At 46.9% G+C, this 16254-nt stretch overlaps 1 protein-coding gene across 3 annotated transcripts in view; it reads right to left on the bottom strand.

Annotated features, from left to right (window-relative positions):
• Positions 1-9290: 9290 nt before the first annotated feature.
• Positions 9291-16254, bottom strand: part of XPNPEP1 (X-prolyl aminopeptidase 1) — a 52790-nt gene continuing 45826 nt past the window's right edge. For all 3 annotated transcript variants that reach the window (XM_082425170.1, XM_082425171.1, XM_082425172.1), the window contains 5 exons: positions 16183-16252; positions 15129-15302; positions 14425-14501; positions 13127-13225; positions 9291-9847 (listed from right to left, as the gene is read on the bottom strand). In XM_082425170.1, coding sequence (XP_082281296.1) covers positions 9719-9847; positions 13127-13225; positions 14425-14501; positions 15129-15302; positions 16183-16252 — 549 coding nt within the window. In that variant the 3' untranslated portion in view covers positions 9291-9718. The remainder of the gene's footprint in view (positions 9848-13126; positions 13226-14424; positions 14502-15128; positions 15303-16182; positions 16253-16254) is intronic.

The following is a 16254-nucleotide window of genomic DNA, read 5'->3' as shown; positions in this document are numbered from 1 at the left end:
TGTATCAATTTACATCCCCACCAGCGGTGCAAGAGGGTTCCCTTTTCTCCACACCCTCTCCAGCATTTGTTGTTTGTAGATTTTCTGATGATGCCCATTCTAACTGGTGTGAGGTGATACCTCATTGTAGTTTTGATTTGCATTTCTCTAATAATTAGTGATGTTGAGCAGCTTTTCATGTGCTTCTTGGCCATCTGCGTGTCTTCTTTGGAGAAATGTCTATTTAGGTCTTCAGCCTATTTTTGGATTGGCTTGTTTGTTTCTTTAATATTGAGCTGAATGAGCTGTTTATATATTTTGGAGATTAATCCTTTGTCCGTTGATTCGTTTGCAAATATTTTCTCCCATTCTGAGGGTTGTCTTTTGGTCTTGTTTATGGTTTCCTTTGCTGTGCAAAAGCTTTGAAGTTTCATTAGGTCCCACTTGTTTATTTTTGTTTTTATTTCCATTACTCTAGGAGGTGGAACAAAAAAGATCTTGATGTGATTTATGTTAAAGAGTGTTCTTCCTATGTTTTCCTCTAAGAGTTTTATAGTGTCTGGTCTTACATTTAGGTCTCGAATCCATTTTGAGTTTATTTTTGTGTATGGTGTTAAGGAGTGTTCTAATTTCATTCTTTTACGTGTAGCTGTCCAGTTTTCCCAGCACCACTTATTGAAGAGACTGTCTTTTCTCCACTGTATATCTTTGCCTCCTTTGGCATAGATTAGTTCACCATAGGTGCGTGGGTTTATCTCTGGGCTTTCTATCTTATTCCATTGATCTATGTTTCTGTTTTGTGCAAGTACCATATTGTCTTGATTACTGTAGCTTTGTAGTATAATCTGAAGTCAGGGAATCTGATTCCTCCAGCTCCGTTTTTTTCCCTCAAGACTGCTTTGGCTATTAGGGGTCTTTTGTGTCTCCATACAAATTTTAAGATGATTTGTTCTAGTTCCGTAAAAAATGCCATTGGTAATTTGATAGGGATTGCAGTGAATCTGTAGATTGCTTTGGATAGAATAGTCATTTTCGCAATGTTGATTCTTCCAATCCAAGAACATGGTATAATCTCTCCATCTGTTGGTATCATCTTTAACTTCTTTCATCAGTGTCTTATAGTTTTCTGCATACAGGACTTTTGTCTCCCTAGGTAGGTTTATTCCTAGGTATTTTATTCTTTTTGTTGCAATGGTAAATGGGAGTGTTTCCATAATTTCTCTTTCAGATTTTTTATCATTAGTGTATAGGAATGCAAGAGATTTCTGTGCATTAATTTTGTATCCTGCAACTTTACCAAATTTATTGATTAGCTCTAGTAGTTTTCTGGTGGCATCTTTAGGATTCCCTATGTATAGTATCATGTCATCTGCAAACAGTGACAGTTTTACTTCTTCTTTTCCAATTTGTATTCCTTTTATTTCTTTTTCTTCTCTGATTGCCATGGCTAGGACTTCCAAAACTATGTTGCATAATAGTGGTGAAAGTGGACATCCTTGTCTCGTTCCTGATCTTAGAGGAAATGCTTTCAGTTTTTCACTGTTGAGAATGATGTTTGCTGTGGGTTTGTCATATATGGCCTTTATTATGTTGAGGTAGGTTCCCTCTATGCCCACTTTCTGGAGAGTTTTTATCAGAAATGGGTGTTGAATTTTGTCAAAAGCTTTTTCTGCATCTATTGAGATGATCATATGGTTTTTATTCTCAATTTGTTAATAGGGTGTATCACATTGATTGATTTGCATATATTGAAGAATCCTTGCATCCCTGGGATAAATCCCACTTGGTCGTGGTGTATGATCCTTTTAATGTGTTGTTGGATTTTGTTTGCTAGTATTTTGTTGAGGATTTTTGCATCTATATTCATCAGTGATATTGGTCTGTAATTTTCTATTTTTGTAGTATCTTTGTCTGGTTTTGGTATCAGGGTGATGGTGGCCTCATAGAATGAGTTTGGGAGTGTTCCTTCTTCTGCAATTTTTTGGAAGAGTTTGAGAAGGATGGGTGTTAGCTCTTCTCTTAATGTTTGATAGAATTCACCTGTGAAGCCATCTGGTCCTGGACTTTTGTTTGTTGGAAGATTTTTAATCACAGTTTCAATTTCATTACTTGTGATTGGTCTGTTCATATTTTCTGTTTCTTCCTGATTCAGTCTTGGAAGGTTATACCTTTCTAAGAATTTGTCCATTTCTTCCAGGTTGTCCATTTTATTGGCATAGAGTTGCTTGTAGTAGTCTCTTAGGATGCTTTGTATTTCTGCGGTGTCTGTTGTAACTTCTCCTTTTTCATTTCTGATTTTATTGATTTGAGTCCTCTCCCTCTTTTTCTTGATGAGTCTGGCTAATGGCTTATCAATTTTGTTTATCTTCTCAAAGAACCAGCTTTTAGTTTTATTGATCTTTGCTATTGTTTTCTTTGTTTCTATTTCATTTATTTCTGCTCTGATCTTTATGATTTCTTTCCTTCTGCTAACTTTGGGTTTTGTTTGTTCTTCTTTCTCTAGTTCCTTTAGGTGTATGGTTAGATTGTTTACTTGAGATTTTTCTTGTTTCTTTGGGTAGGCTTGTATAGCTATAAACTTCCCTCTTAGAACTGCTTTTGCTGCATCCCATAGGTTTTGGATCGTCGTGTTTTCATTGTCATTTGTCTCTAGGTATTTTTTGATTTCCTGTTTGATTTCTTCAGTGATCTCTTGGTTATTTAGTAACGTATTGTTTAGCCTCCATGTGTTTATGTTTTTTACGTTTTTTTCCCTGTAATTCATTTCTAATCTCATAGCGTTGTGGTCAGAAAAGATGCTTGATATGATTTCAGTTTTCTTAAATTTACTGAGGCTTGATTTGTGACCCAAGATGTGATCTATCCTGGAGAATGTTCCATGTGCACTTGAGAAGAACGTGTAATCTGCTGTTTTTGGATGGAATGTCCTATAAATATCAATTAAATCTATCTGGTCTATTGTGTCATTTAAAGCTTCTGTTTCCTTATTTATTTTCATTTTGGATGATCTGTCCATTGGTGTAAGTGAGGTGTTAAAGTCCCCCACTATTATTCTGTTACTGTCGATTTCCTCTTTCATACTGTTAGCAGTTGCCTTATGTATTGAGGTGCTCCTATGTTGGGTGCATAAATATTTATAGTTGTTATATCTTCTTCTTGGATTGATCCCTTGATCATTATGTAGTGTCCTTCCTTGTCTCTTGTAACATTCTTTATTTTAAAGTCTATTTTATCTGATATGAGTATAGCTACTCCAGCTTTCTTTTGATTTCCATTTGCATGGAATATCTTTTTGCATCCCCTCACTTTCAGTCTGTATGTGTCCCTAGGTCTGAAGTGGGTCTCTTGTAGACAGCATATATATGGGTCTTGTTTTTGTATCCATTCAACAAGCCTGTGTCTTTTGGTTGGAGCATTTAATCCATTCACGTTTAAGGTAATTATCGATATGTATGTTCCTATTCCCATTTTCTTAAATGTTTTGGGTTTGTTATTGTAGATGTTTTCCTTCCCTTGTGTTTCTTGCCTAGAGAAGTTCCTTTAGCATTTGTTGTAAAGCTGGTTTGGTGGTGCTGAACTCTCTCAGCTTTTGCTTGTCTGTAAAGGTTTTAATTTCTCCATCAAATCTGAATGAGATCCTTGCTGGGTAGAGTAATCTTGGTTGTAGGTTTTTCTCCTTCATCAGTTTATGTCCTGCCACTCCCTTCTGGCTTGCAGAGTTTCTGCTGAAATATCAGCTGTTAACCTTATGGAGATTCCCTTGTATGTTATTTGTTGTTTTTCCCTTGCTGCTTTTAATATGTTTTCTTTATATTTTAATTTTTGATAGTTTGATTAATATGCGTCTTGGCGTGTTTCTCCTTGGATTTATCCTGTGTGGGACTCTCTGTGCTTCCAGGACTTGATTAACTATTTCCTTTCCCATATTAGGGAAGTTTTCAACTATAATCTCTTCAAATATTTTCTCAGTCCCTTTCTTTTTCTCTTCTTCTTCTGGGACCCCTATAATTCGAATGTTGGTGCATTTAATGTTGTCCCAGAGGTCTCTGAGACTGTCCTCAGTTCTTTTCATTCTTTTTTCTTTATTCTGGTCTGCAGTAGTTATTTCCACTATTTTATCTTCCAGGTCACTTATCCGTTCTTCTGCCTCAGTTATTCTGCTATTGATCCCTTCTAGAGTATTTTTTATTTCATTTGTTGTGTTGTTCATTGTTGCTTGGTTCCTCGCTAGTTCTTCTAGGTCCTTGTTAAATGTTTCTTGCATTTTGTCTATTCTGTTTCCAAGATTTTGGATCATCTTTACTATCATTATTCTGAATTCTTTTTCAGGTAGACTGCCTATTTCCTCTTCATTTGTTAGGTCTGGTGTGTTTTTACCTTGCTCCTTCATCTGCTGTGTGTTTATCTGTCTTCTCATTTTGCTTATCTTACTGTGTTTGGGGTCTCCTTTTCGCAGGCTGCAGGTTCGTAGTTCCTGTTGTTCTTGGTGTCTGTTCCCAGTGGCTAAGGTTGGGTCAGTGGGTTGTGTAGGCTTCCTGGTCGAGGGGACTAGTGCCTGTGTTCTGGTGGATGAGGCTGGATCTTGTCTTTCTGGTGGGCAGGTCCACGTCTGGTGGTGTGTTTTTGGGTGTTTGTGGCTGCCTTATGATTTTAGGCAGCCTCTCTGCTAATGGATGGGGCTGTGTTCCTGTCTTGCTAGTTGTTTGGCATAGGGTGTCCAGCACTGTAGCTTGCTGGTCATTGAGTGAAGCTGGGTCTTGGTGTTGAGATGGAGATCTCTGGGAGATTTTTGCCATTTGGTATTACATGGAGCTGGGAGGTCTCTTGTGCACCAGTGTCCTGAAGTTGGCTCTCCCACCTCAGAGGCACAGCCCTGATGCCTGGCTGGAGCACCAAGAGCCTTTCATCCACACGGCTCAGAATAAAAAGAAAAAATAGAAAGAAAAAAAGAAAGAGGATAAAATAAAATAAAATAAAGTAAGATAAAATAAAATAAAGTTATTAAAACAAAACATAATTATTAAGAAAAAAAAATTTTTTAAGTAAAAAAAAAACAAAAACCAGACAGACAGAACTCTAGGACAAATGGTGAAAGCAAAGCTTATACAGACAAATTCTCACACAGAAGCATACACGTACACACTCACAAAAAGAGGAAAAGGGGAAAAAAATAATGTATCCTGCCCCCGAAGTCCACCTCCTCAATTTGGGATGATTCGTCTATTCAGGTATTCCACAGATGCAGGTACATCAAGTTGATTGTGGAGATTTACTCCGCTGCTCCTGAGGCTGCTGGGAGAGATTTCCCTTTCTCTTCTTTGTTCGCACAGCTCCCGGGTTTCAGGTTTGGATTTGGACCCGCCTCTGCATGTAGGTCGCCTGAGGGCGTCTGTTCTTCGCTCAGACAGGACGGGGTTAAAGGAGCAGCTGATAAGGGGGCTCTGGCTCACTCAGGCCCGGGGGAGGGAAAGGTACAGATGCGGGGCGAGCCTGCGGCGGCAGAGGCATCGTAACGTTGCAGCAGCCTGAGGCGTGCCGTGCATTCTCCCGGGGAAGTTGTCCCTGGATCACGGGACGCTGGCCGTGGCGGGCTGCACAGGCTCCCGGGAGGGGCAGTGTGGAGAGTGACCTGTGCTCGCACACAGGCTTCTTGGTGGGGGCAGCAGCAGCCTTAGCATCTCATGCCCGTCTCTGGGGTCCGCGCTGATAGCCGCGGCTCGCGCCCGTCTCTGGAGGTTGTTTAGGCGGCGCTCTGAATCCCCTCTCCTCGTGCACCAGGAAACAAAGAGGCAAGAAAAAGTTTCTTGCCTGTTCGGCAGCTGCAGACTTTTTCCCGGACTCCCTCCCAGCTAGCTGTGGTGCACTAACCCCCTTCAGGCTGTGTTCACGCCGCCAACCCCAGTCCTCTCCCTGGGATCCGACCGAAGCCCGAGCCTCAGCTCCCAGCCCCCGCCCGCCCCGGCAGGTGAGCAGACAAGCCTCTCGGGCTGGTGAGTGCTGCTCGGCACCACTCCTCTGTGCGGGAATCTCTCTGCTTTGCCCTCCACACCCCTGTGGCTGCGCTTTCCTCCGTGGCTCCAAAGCTCCCCGCTCCGCCCCCTGCAGTCTCCGCCCGCGAAGGGGCTTCCTAGTGTGTGGAAACCTTTCCTCCTTCACAGCTCCCTCCCACTGGTGCAGGTCCCGTCTCTATTCTTTTGTCTCTGTTTTTTCTTTTTTCTTTTGCCCTACCCAGGTACGTGGGGAGTTTCTTGCCTTTTGGGAGGTCTCAGGTCTTCTGCCAGCGTTCAGTGGGTGTTCTATAAGAGCAGTTCCACGTGTAGATGTATTTCTGATGTATCTGTGGGGAGGAAGATGATCTCCGCGTCTTACTCTTCCACCATCTTCTCTTCTCCTCCGAACATTGTGTTTTAATTAGTGACTCTTGCTTCATAAGGCAGTGAGAGCATTTCTGCCAGTTAGCATCAGGTCTGTCTCTTACACATATGTCCTCTAATTCTGCCCTTGCACACTGGGCTAGGGGGGTGGAGAACGATGACCTTCCCTTCTCTTTATGCACGTGGATTTGTACACCCACTGGTACCTCATGTTTTGTCATCTTCCTGCCAAAGGACAGCTGGAACATCTACATCTGTGTCTGCAGATGCTATTCCTTGACCCATGATCGTGGCAAATACAATTTCATCCATAACAGAATCACCAAGAGTGTTCCCCCCAGCTCCCCGAGCCTTCCCACGACATCCAGCTTGTGCAAGGAGTGTGTCCAAATCTGAAAATGTCAGCTGCCTACATGAGATCAGCATGGGAGCAGAGGTGAGGGTTGGGAGTGCAGGAGACGGCGGGGGGTAGCGGTGAGAGGAGATATTCCCTCTCAGATAGGAGCGCAAAAGCTGGATCTCGGGCAGGGAGAATCATTCAGAAGCTGAGACCCTACCTTAGAAGTGGACACAAAGGAGCAACAGGACTGGCAGAAAAAGGATTTGGAATCACCTCAGTATTCAGCTTGACTGAGGACGGGCCTGGTCCTAGATTCTGGGTGAGCTGGTCCTGGAGGTGGTGGCTAAAGGACCTCATTTTTGAACTGAAGGGATGGGGACGGGGCAGAGAAGCCAGGACACCATGACAGTGGTGACAAGGTTAAAGGTATTGGCTACGATCATGGAACAAAGGAAATCCACTGGCTCACCTGGGGTCGCAACAAAGGATTTTGATCTTATCGGTGCTGAGCTCCAAACCACTAAACTAACAGACTACCTGAGGCTACAGAGTACAAAGCACAACACGTGGCGAGGGCAGAAAAAGATTCTGGGGTCCGAGTGAACATAAACCTCTAGTGATCTCACAGCACAAAGCCTTTGTTTAAATAGGAAACAGCACTGTAGAAGAGAACCCTTATCCATATAGATACTTCCCATTGCAGAGGATGGAATCCACATGGAGTTTCACATTCTAACAACTCAGAAATGAGGATGCATCTTACAGTCATAGTGTCTCTGTGTGAAAACCTTCTTTGACACCTTCTGGAGAGATCAAGAAAGCGGGCTTGAGCCAATTAAATCAAACTTTGCTCTGAGGCTGCCTTGGGAAGTGACAGGCTTAACAGCCTGGTGAACAGACATTGGATTTGCTGTCACACTTGAGTTACAGTCTGTTTAAACTCCAGATCAGCTGCAATTCACAGCTCCCATTTCCTGAGAAAGGGGAAGGTTCGGGATGTCACAGAGGAGAAGACGGTCCGAGTCCTCAAGGGGAGGGCCTCTGCCTTTTAGAGAGTTGATGGATAAGAAACACGATTAGTAAGTTCTACCATCTGAGGAGAAACGTCTCGTTTAAGTCCAGTCTTAGGGAACATATTAGAAATATGAGCAAGGGTGAACCAAAGGCATTCAAGGATTGATCTTTGGTGGATCAAACTATGTGTTATTGTGAGGCACTGCTCCTATGTTTTCCTGGCCTTGTTACAAATATAACCTGAGAACTAGCTGTCTCTCTTGCTTCCTCCCACATAGCAAGCTGGAATCAATGATCCCTGAAAGAAGGCAGGAGGGGCAGTATAAATGTTGACTAGTCCATTTTTAGGTACTCTGTCAATTTAGGCTCACCCTACCAGTAAAGTTTTCTTTGCTGCTACCCTGGATCTGAATGGTAAATACAGATTAGTTCATTTCATTTGCTGCTCCCCAGGTGGAGAAAGTAATGAGCATTGGACCTTGCCAGCTGTGCTTTGGTGAAAGGCCAAAGTATGCTTTCTACTTACTTACCTTTCACAGCCATCCAAATCAAAGATGTGGTTTGAGATTTAATGAAACTGGTTTTAAAAACAAGACAGCCATGCAATAGAATAGTCTACAGTCATTAAAAATAATTGGATCTATAGGTACCAATATGAAAAAATAACTTGGATATATTGCCAAGTTAAAAAAGGAAATTGCATATGTACAGAATGGCCCAATGTCTGTGCATGTGATGTGTATGTGTGCATAGATATTCTTTTATACATGCATACATACTTATTCTATATATTACTGAATGCTAAATACAAAGAAAGAAATTGGCAAAAATACATAGCAAATAGTGGTTATACCTGTGTGGTATGACTTGGGTTCCTAAAGAAGCAGACCCAAAGACAAGGATTTGCCTGTAAGTGGTTTAATGGGAGATGGCTCCAGGAAGCACTGGTGGGAGAAAGGGAAAGTAAGACGCAGAAGGGAAGGAAGAAAATAAAGGGTGTGTTATTGAACAAGTTCCCGCAGTGGGCCAGGAGGGCTCAGCCCCACTGAGGAACCCCAGGAGGCAGTGTAGACCACGCTTCGGACATCCCAGCCGAGGGAAGACGAGTTCGTTTTCCCACACCCGACCATCATGGTCTGAGGCCTCAGAGGCATTAGCTCTGCCGGCCCTTCAGGCTGCCCCACGCGTGCAAGTCCAGAGAACGCCCGAGGATAGGGAGTAGCAGGCACCTGCCAAAGACCACTGTCTGTAAGTAGTGAGACAGTGAGATGCCTGCACTGCCCACTGTAGGGTAGACCATAGTAGACTGCCACTTTCGACATGATTTTTTGTTGTTTTTTTGTACATCAATGACATATTTTAGAAGCAGGAAAGAAAAACTTTTATAATAAGAATACTCAACAAAATATTAGGCTTTCTAGAGAAAAGACTAAGAGGCTTGAAATTAAGTCAGAAAATATGCAGGGAGGCCAGGGACTCTCTCCTCAAAGGGGTCCGTCCACCTAGAAAACGTGCCCTGGACGTGAGCCCACCCCACACACAGGGTGGATGGTGCCAGAAGAAGAGAGACGGCGCAGATGAAGCGCGTTCTGACATTTTATTCACTGGTCATAAATACAGTCTCGTGCGCACGAAGGGGATCACGAATGAGGGGCTAGCACCTGGAGCGTGACTGTCGCAGAGCGCTCGCTGCTTCACCATCACTGGCCGAAGGACCCCCTGCAGCTGCTCGGGGCGTACCCCCCGATCAAGCTTTTGGCTTTGTGGCGATCCTCCTGCTGGGGCAGCAATTTATTCTTGGCTCATTCTCAACAATTTTTAAAAAATCATAAAAGATCGAGTGTTTGCAAGAAAATATATCAAAGAGGATAAGAAGATTTTGAGTTCTTCTCAGAGTCTAAAAGTAAAACGGGGAGGTAAGGAAGAAGGAGAGAAGGGGAAAGATGTCACGGGTGGGCCAGGCTTCTTCCTTTCCCCAGAGCGTTTTTAAAAAAAAACAAACGGGGAGGTATTAATGCTGTTTGGAGATGGGCTGCGTCTCTCTGATGAGCCACTCGAGGGCTTCCTGGCGGCCCTGTTTTTGCAGTTCCTTCCCGATCACGTCCCTGCAGGTCAGGTGGTAGTTGTTGAGCCAGTCGCACTGCAAGAGGGAAGGAATACAGACGTGGTCTCACCATCACACCTTCACCAAAGGCTGTGCAGCGAGCAGTGAGGCCCCATGTGCTGAGATCACAGGATGAGAGTAAAGGAGCACAAAACCCTTTCTCCCTGCTCATGGACAAGCGACCTCCTTGTGTTCTACCTCCGTGGAAATAGATGGGACGAGGCCACATGGCTGATGGTGAAAATGCTCCTGGAACCATCTACTGCCTGTGGACTGGAGTGAGTGTGAGGGAACCACGAATGCCTGACGGCAAGCCGTGGCTCTGGGCTTCCCTGAATGCAGAGTAACTTGTAACCGGGTGTCCCCCTCGACAGCACCCCTGGAAGCCATGATGCAAGAGTGGGGGCAGGGGTCTCACAGCTCCTGCACCCACCCTGGTTGCCTCAACTGCTGTGAAGACACACCTGAGGCTGTCCTACCAACGCGCTGAGTTTCCTATCCCGTATCCACCTACAAAGCTGAATAAACTAGGATCAGTCAAGCCGGTGAGGGTCTTGTGAGTGTGGCCGTCTAGATGCACCCAAAGCCTTTGGAGGTCAAGGACTGCACTGCTGCAGGGTGGGGTTGGGAGTAAGTTTGACTTTCAGAGCCTCAAATGAATGGGGCGACCACACCAGGCAATAAAAAAGAGGTAAAAGTATGGAGCCCGATGGGACTTGGGGGTTGTGTGTGTGTGTGTGTGTGTGTCTGTCTGTTGGGACGGGGCGGGGGGTACTGATGTGCTGAACCTGATGACAAGGGTTCTGCCAGTCTCCTCCAGGTGAGGAGTGAGGGAGGATGAGGGCTGGAGGGAAGCACGTTCTGCCAAGAGAGTGACAACCCATGCTCTGCACTGCCCCGAAGGGGGCCTGACCACGTCACATCAGACAGACGGGGTGGTGTTGCCGATGACTGACCCAACTGATGCTCCTATGCCCACTGATAAGCGCCTACTGGTCTTTCTGGGAGGTGGGGAAGAGGGGTGGGATATCAAACGCAAGCAAACAGCTGCACGTCAGCAGCAAGGCCAGGCAGGGCTTAAGGCAGCCTGCCGTCCAAAGCAGCTCAACAGTGCAGGAGGCAGGAGCAAGCCTGGGACCACAGACACTCCCAAGACCCTTTTGGTTGGGGCAAGCTGGGGCACCCGCAGGGGCCTGGAGCAAGGTCACAAAGGCCTTGGCAGCCTGCAGCACCCACATTCGTGTCCAACCAAAGTCCTCTGCTGCCACCTGGTGACAAATCGATGGGACTGCAGACCTAACCCCAAAACTCCCTAAAGTTTCTACCAAGACTGTTTGGGAGACGGTAAAGGGCAATGACTGGTATTTTAAAAGCCCAAAGGACAGAATCTTGCTGTGGGGTATTACTATGCCTTCTTAAGACAGAATGAAGCCCCAGATTTACTGAGTGGTATATGGGAAATGAACACTTTTGCTAAAAGAGATAATAAATACACTCTGCTCGGAATATTAAATACTGTCCTCTACTTGTAATTTGTGGAAACTTGCTAATGATTCCAAGGTAAGAAGATATTATCTATCCTATAAAAACTAAGTGGCTAAAAGAATAGTTCAGTGATTGGGGTATGTAAGGTACAGTAATGAACACTGGACCAGACAGAGAACACTGGTCTTTGTCCAATGTCATGGGGGAGTCACAGGTTAAAAAGACTCTCTCCCTCAAGGAAAAATGGCCTTGCTTAACCTTCCTCCATGCACTATTTCCCTGGATAAAGTGGAAGGTCACGTGGAAGAAATGTCTCCTGACTGGTACGCTTCATGCGGACAGCAAGGCCTATGTGACCTGGAATCACTTGGCGGAAGCCACAGCCTTGGGCTTCCAAGAGGGCAAAGTGACTTATTAGTAGAGGGTCCCTTGCTAAGACCCTCGAAGCTGTGCTCGAGGGCCACGAGGAGAGATTGGTTCCTTGGGCAGAGGGCCGTAAGCCGGGTGGCTCCCGTGCTCACTTCTGTGTCGTCATCCCCTCTCACCTAAGCCACCCCTGTGGGGACCGGAGAAGAGCCCCAGGACGGCAGGAGAGACTCTTCCCGCTGAAAAGACACACCTGACACTGTGCTGCTGACAGGCTGCTTCCTGTTCTGTATCCATCTACAGACTGAATAAACCAGCATCAGCAGGGCTTGTTTGGGTGCTGTGAGTGGGAACATTTGGCTGAATCGAGGCACTGGTGGTCAAGACGAGGTGCCCAAGCACAGAGTGAATCTAAGCAGCAAGCAGATGACCTTCCTCTGTCACCCTTCTGTGAGCTGGGTGAGGCAGAGAGGGGGGTCCTGGCTGGGAGGGCCCGTTCCACAGCCCTGCAGAGGGGGCTCCCCAGCCCTCAGAGGCACTTTCCTCTAGTGCCAAGCACAAGGCCCACGCAGGCTCCACTGAGGGTACGTTTCTGCCTCAAAAGCCCCTGGGATGAGGCCAGTGGCTGCCTCTGGTAACCCTAGAGTGATGCACCACGCTTGTCCTGCCTTTGGCTTCTGCTACACATTTGCTTTCTGCTGGACTTCTGCCTGCCTGCCTTGCTCTGGAATTTGTGTCCTTCTGGCTTCTGTCTTCCTGGCTTGGGCCTGACCACTTCACAGCAGACAGCCGGGGTGGTGGTGTTTCCACCCTGTTTTGACCCTTGTCCCTGCTCTGACCTTGATCACCTGCCTGATCCCTCAAGCCGTACTCCAGGTTCCTGGGCCTGCCGCCTCAGCTGGCCTCATGAGCCTGGGGACCCGTGCTGGGATTTGCAGGGGTTCCAAGGCCTGTCACCATCTGAGCCTGACAGGTGAGCACTGCTGTGCGTCTGCTCTGTGACAGGCTTCAGAGCCCAAAGCAACAACCTCTCTCCCTGCCTGTGACAAAACTCTGGCATATGATAATAGCATTTGCTTCTCAGTTCCTTAACGTTTCACGCAACACCAGAAAACAATCTGGCATGTGCAGTGGCCCCACCCACCCACAAAAATGCAGGGAAGACACATGCCCATGTTTGCTAAACACGCCTCAGGGCAGCTATGGCTCCGGCCCTCCTGGAAAGCCACAGCACACTATTCATTCCCACCTGTGAAGCCCTACCATCCCCAACAGTGAGGAGAGCAGGGCGACATCTACCTCGAGACCCAAAAATACAGGAAAAGCACCTCCAGTCCTCAGGAGACCTAAGATTTTCCAACTCAGCTGGCCTAGGCTCTAACTTAAAAATGAGAGCGGAGGGGAGAACGTAGGGCGGCTCCCCACCCTACACGCTTCTGCCCTCCCCCAAGGCCTCCTCTTTACCTCTTTGTCTGTAAGAGCATCCACATCTATCATTTTGGTCTGTATCGGAACCAAAGTTAGAGGGTCGAAGGTCAGGCTTCCCCGGTTACTGAAGTTATACTGTGGGAGAAGGAAGAAAACAGAAGCTTTTACTCCTCTTTACCACAATGACCCGCCACGAGGTCACTCCCACCAGACAGGACCATCCCTCAGAGCCGGGTGTAACTAGGAATCGAGACGTGGTTCACTGGTCACCATTTTTAATAGACACAGCGGATGCCAACTTCCAAGAGCTGCTCCACTGGGCAAACAACAGCCTGTGCCACCAGGAAAAGCCAAAGAGAGCTGAGGGGCTCCCAGCAGCAGGTCCACAAGACTCCTGCCTGCTGTGATGGAGAAGAGGCACAGAGGGTGTCTGGAAGCAGGGGGATCTCTGGTTTTGGTTCTCGAGCCTCTGCTAAGGCGTAAGTCCCCCAGCAGATCCCTTTTTTTGACATCAGCCACGCAGCCTGCCGTGACCCCGCCAGGCCCATCAGGTGACAGGTAACAGGCCCGTCCAGTGCACGTGGCATGGAATGGCCGGGGCACACAGGGCACGCTGGGTCTCTGCTCCTGGCGGGGCCTGCGGGAGTGAGGGGAGAGGCCACTCTCAAGAAGTGTGACATCAGTGTGCAAGCAGAGAGCAGACCCCTGCAGTCAGCTTCCCTGAAGACTTAGGAAGCCACCTCCTTCCAACTGTTCCATTTCCAAAATCACCCATGGAGGAGGAGCAAACAGGTCTTCTAGGTCAAGCCCAGCACCTAAAGCCTGCGACCTCTTGGTAATGTGATGGGGAGAGGGTGACACACCTGTCTTCCAGAGGGCACCACACCTGTGGGGCCCGACCCAGGGGATAACTCGGGCTTCCTCAGCTTTACCTGATAAAAATCATCTGGGGCATTTGTTGAAAATAGTTCCCGGGCCCCAGCCGTGGAGATTCTGCTTCAGGGTCTGGAAGGGGCCTTTAAGCGAGCACCCCTCCCCCACAGCAGAGGCGGCTTCACGACAAGAAGCTGCCTCCAGTAAACTCAGAGCCCCAGCTGACGTCAAGCAGGGGCCTGCCTGGGGCTCCATGAGGTCCAATTCTGGGTCCCACTTCACTAAGGATTTTCCTTCTGGCTTTGCAGAGGAGAATGAATTCCAGGAGAGACACCACTATCAGGGGAAGGAGGCTCCATTTTGGCCCCAGAATGACATGCTCTTGGTTCCAAGGACAAAAGTCCTCATCCTCCCCCATTAAGGAATAAGGGAATTTTAAAAACAAAAACCTAATTACTCACCTTGGTCTTCACAGGCACCACCAGGACAACATTCTCAATGCGAATTCCGAAAGCCCCATCTTCATAATACCCTGGCTCTAAAACAAACCAAACCCCAAAATGAGAAGCAGCCCACGATGAAGATAAGCACAGAGAAGCTTGCACTCCTGGGATGACAGCGCTTCCCCGAAGGAGAAGGAGAAACAGATGAAGGGCCACTCAATCTGGGTGTAAGAGCCCAGAGACGCCTCCTCCCGCGGGGCACTTTTTAATAGGCACTTGAGGTCCAGACAGAGAAAGACTCAGAAGTTCCTGAGAACTGGCTGCAGGGTAGGGAGTACAATAACCGAAGATCCGCCAAATAAATTATGGGGCATATCCGTAAGACACAATGATGCAGGCAGTAAAATACATTCACAAAGATGCGGTAACGATATGGGAAGAGAAGACGCTAACATAGCAAAATATTAAAGTCATGTTTCCCCTGGGTGTCTGGATTACAAATGATTTTCATTTTCTTCTTTATACCGTTCCATAGTCTCACTTTTTCTACAATGAATATTTATCACTTTTATAATCAAAAAAGGTTGTTGTCTGTTGTTGTTAATTCAGGAAGGGGAAATTATTTCCAATTTACTTTATAATAATTAAAATATAAGAAACAACAAAGAGCTTTCAGAAAGGCCAGAGGACCCACGCACACCCTCTAGGTGAGGGACACCTACCATCAGTGACAATCATGCCGGCCTCCAAGGGCTCATCAGAGAATGTTTTATAACTGATGCCACAAGGACCCTCGTGAACATTCAGAAAAGACCCAACACCGTGTCCCGTCCCGTGCAGGTAATCCAGGCCAGAATCCCATAAAGCTGAGCGGGCAAAGGAGTCAAGGAGGTGGCCTGAAAGACATATTAAGAACCACTTGGTGATTCTGTACAGTACTTTTCAACTTGCAAAGCACTTTGGAGATTACATTTGTTATGTTTGGCTCCAGAAGGTGAAACAGAAACCAGCGGGTAAAAGTTACTGGAGGATTCAGGTTTCAGCCCAGCACAAAGAAGAACTTTCTAACAGTCAGAGCTCCTGAGGAGGGCAGCTCCCCCACCAGTCAGAGCTCAGTCTGAAGCTGGAGGATGCAGGTGAGGAATGGTCGCCTGTAGCAGGTAAGGGCTGCAGTACATGACACGGACGTTCCCTTCCCAGCGCTGGGACCCTGCAGTTTCAGAATTACAAGATGAGATTCTAACCAGACTGCAAGCATGACGAAAGTGGTGCCCAGGGAGATGAGTGCCAGCCTAGCCTAAGCAGACTCGAGGCCCAGGTCTTGTCAACTCCCTGTGCAATGGCCCACCCACCCATCCTCATGCAAAACGGTATATATCTCAAGTCAGGTTCTCAGTAAAATAAATCCCAGTGAGGGTCCTGAAAGGAGGCACTGGCCTAGCACTGAAGGGCAGACAGGAGGCTGCACCAACTTCCACTGGGGCCCTGAGGCCTTCATGCCCTGCTGCCCTATCCTGGGAGCCACCCACATGGGTCACCCGACACCATAATTGGTCAGGAGGGAGGTTCACACCTGACCCTGGGCCCAATCCTAAGCCTGGCTCCCTGGAGGTCCTCTCAGCTCCGTCCATGCAGCACCCCCATTTGCCCAGGATGGGCCTGAAGTAGGCTGGGGGCTGGTACGGCAAGGGAAGGACATGTTCTTCCACCGAAACTTAGACACGTCTGATGCCTGAACAAGAAAAAGCCTACCATGTGATTGAAGGAATCACCTACCTTTGGTTCCAGTCGGGAAAACAGCTGCACTCACAGCTATGTGGCCCTTGAGGACATATGTGAAGCATTCCT

Source organism: Balaenoptera physalus (genome assembly GCF_965194825.1).
Source record: "Balaenoptera physalus genome assembly, chromosome: 14".
Lineage (NCBI taxonomy): Eukaryota > Metazoa > Chordata > Mammalia > Artiodactyla > Balaenopteridae > Balaenoptera > Balaenoptera physalus.
Note: the sequence above shows the minus strand (reverse complement) of the source record. Positions and strands in the feature narration are given on the sequence as shown.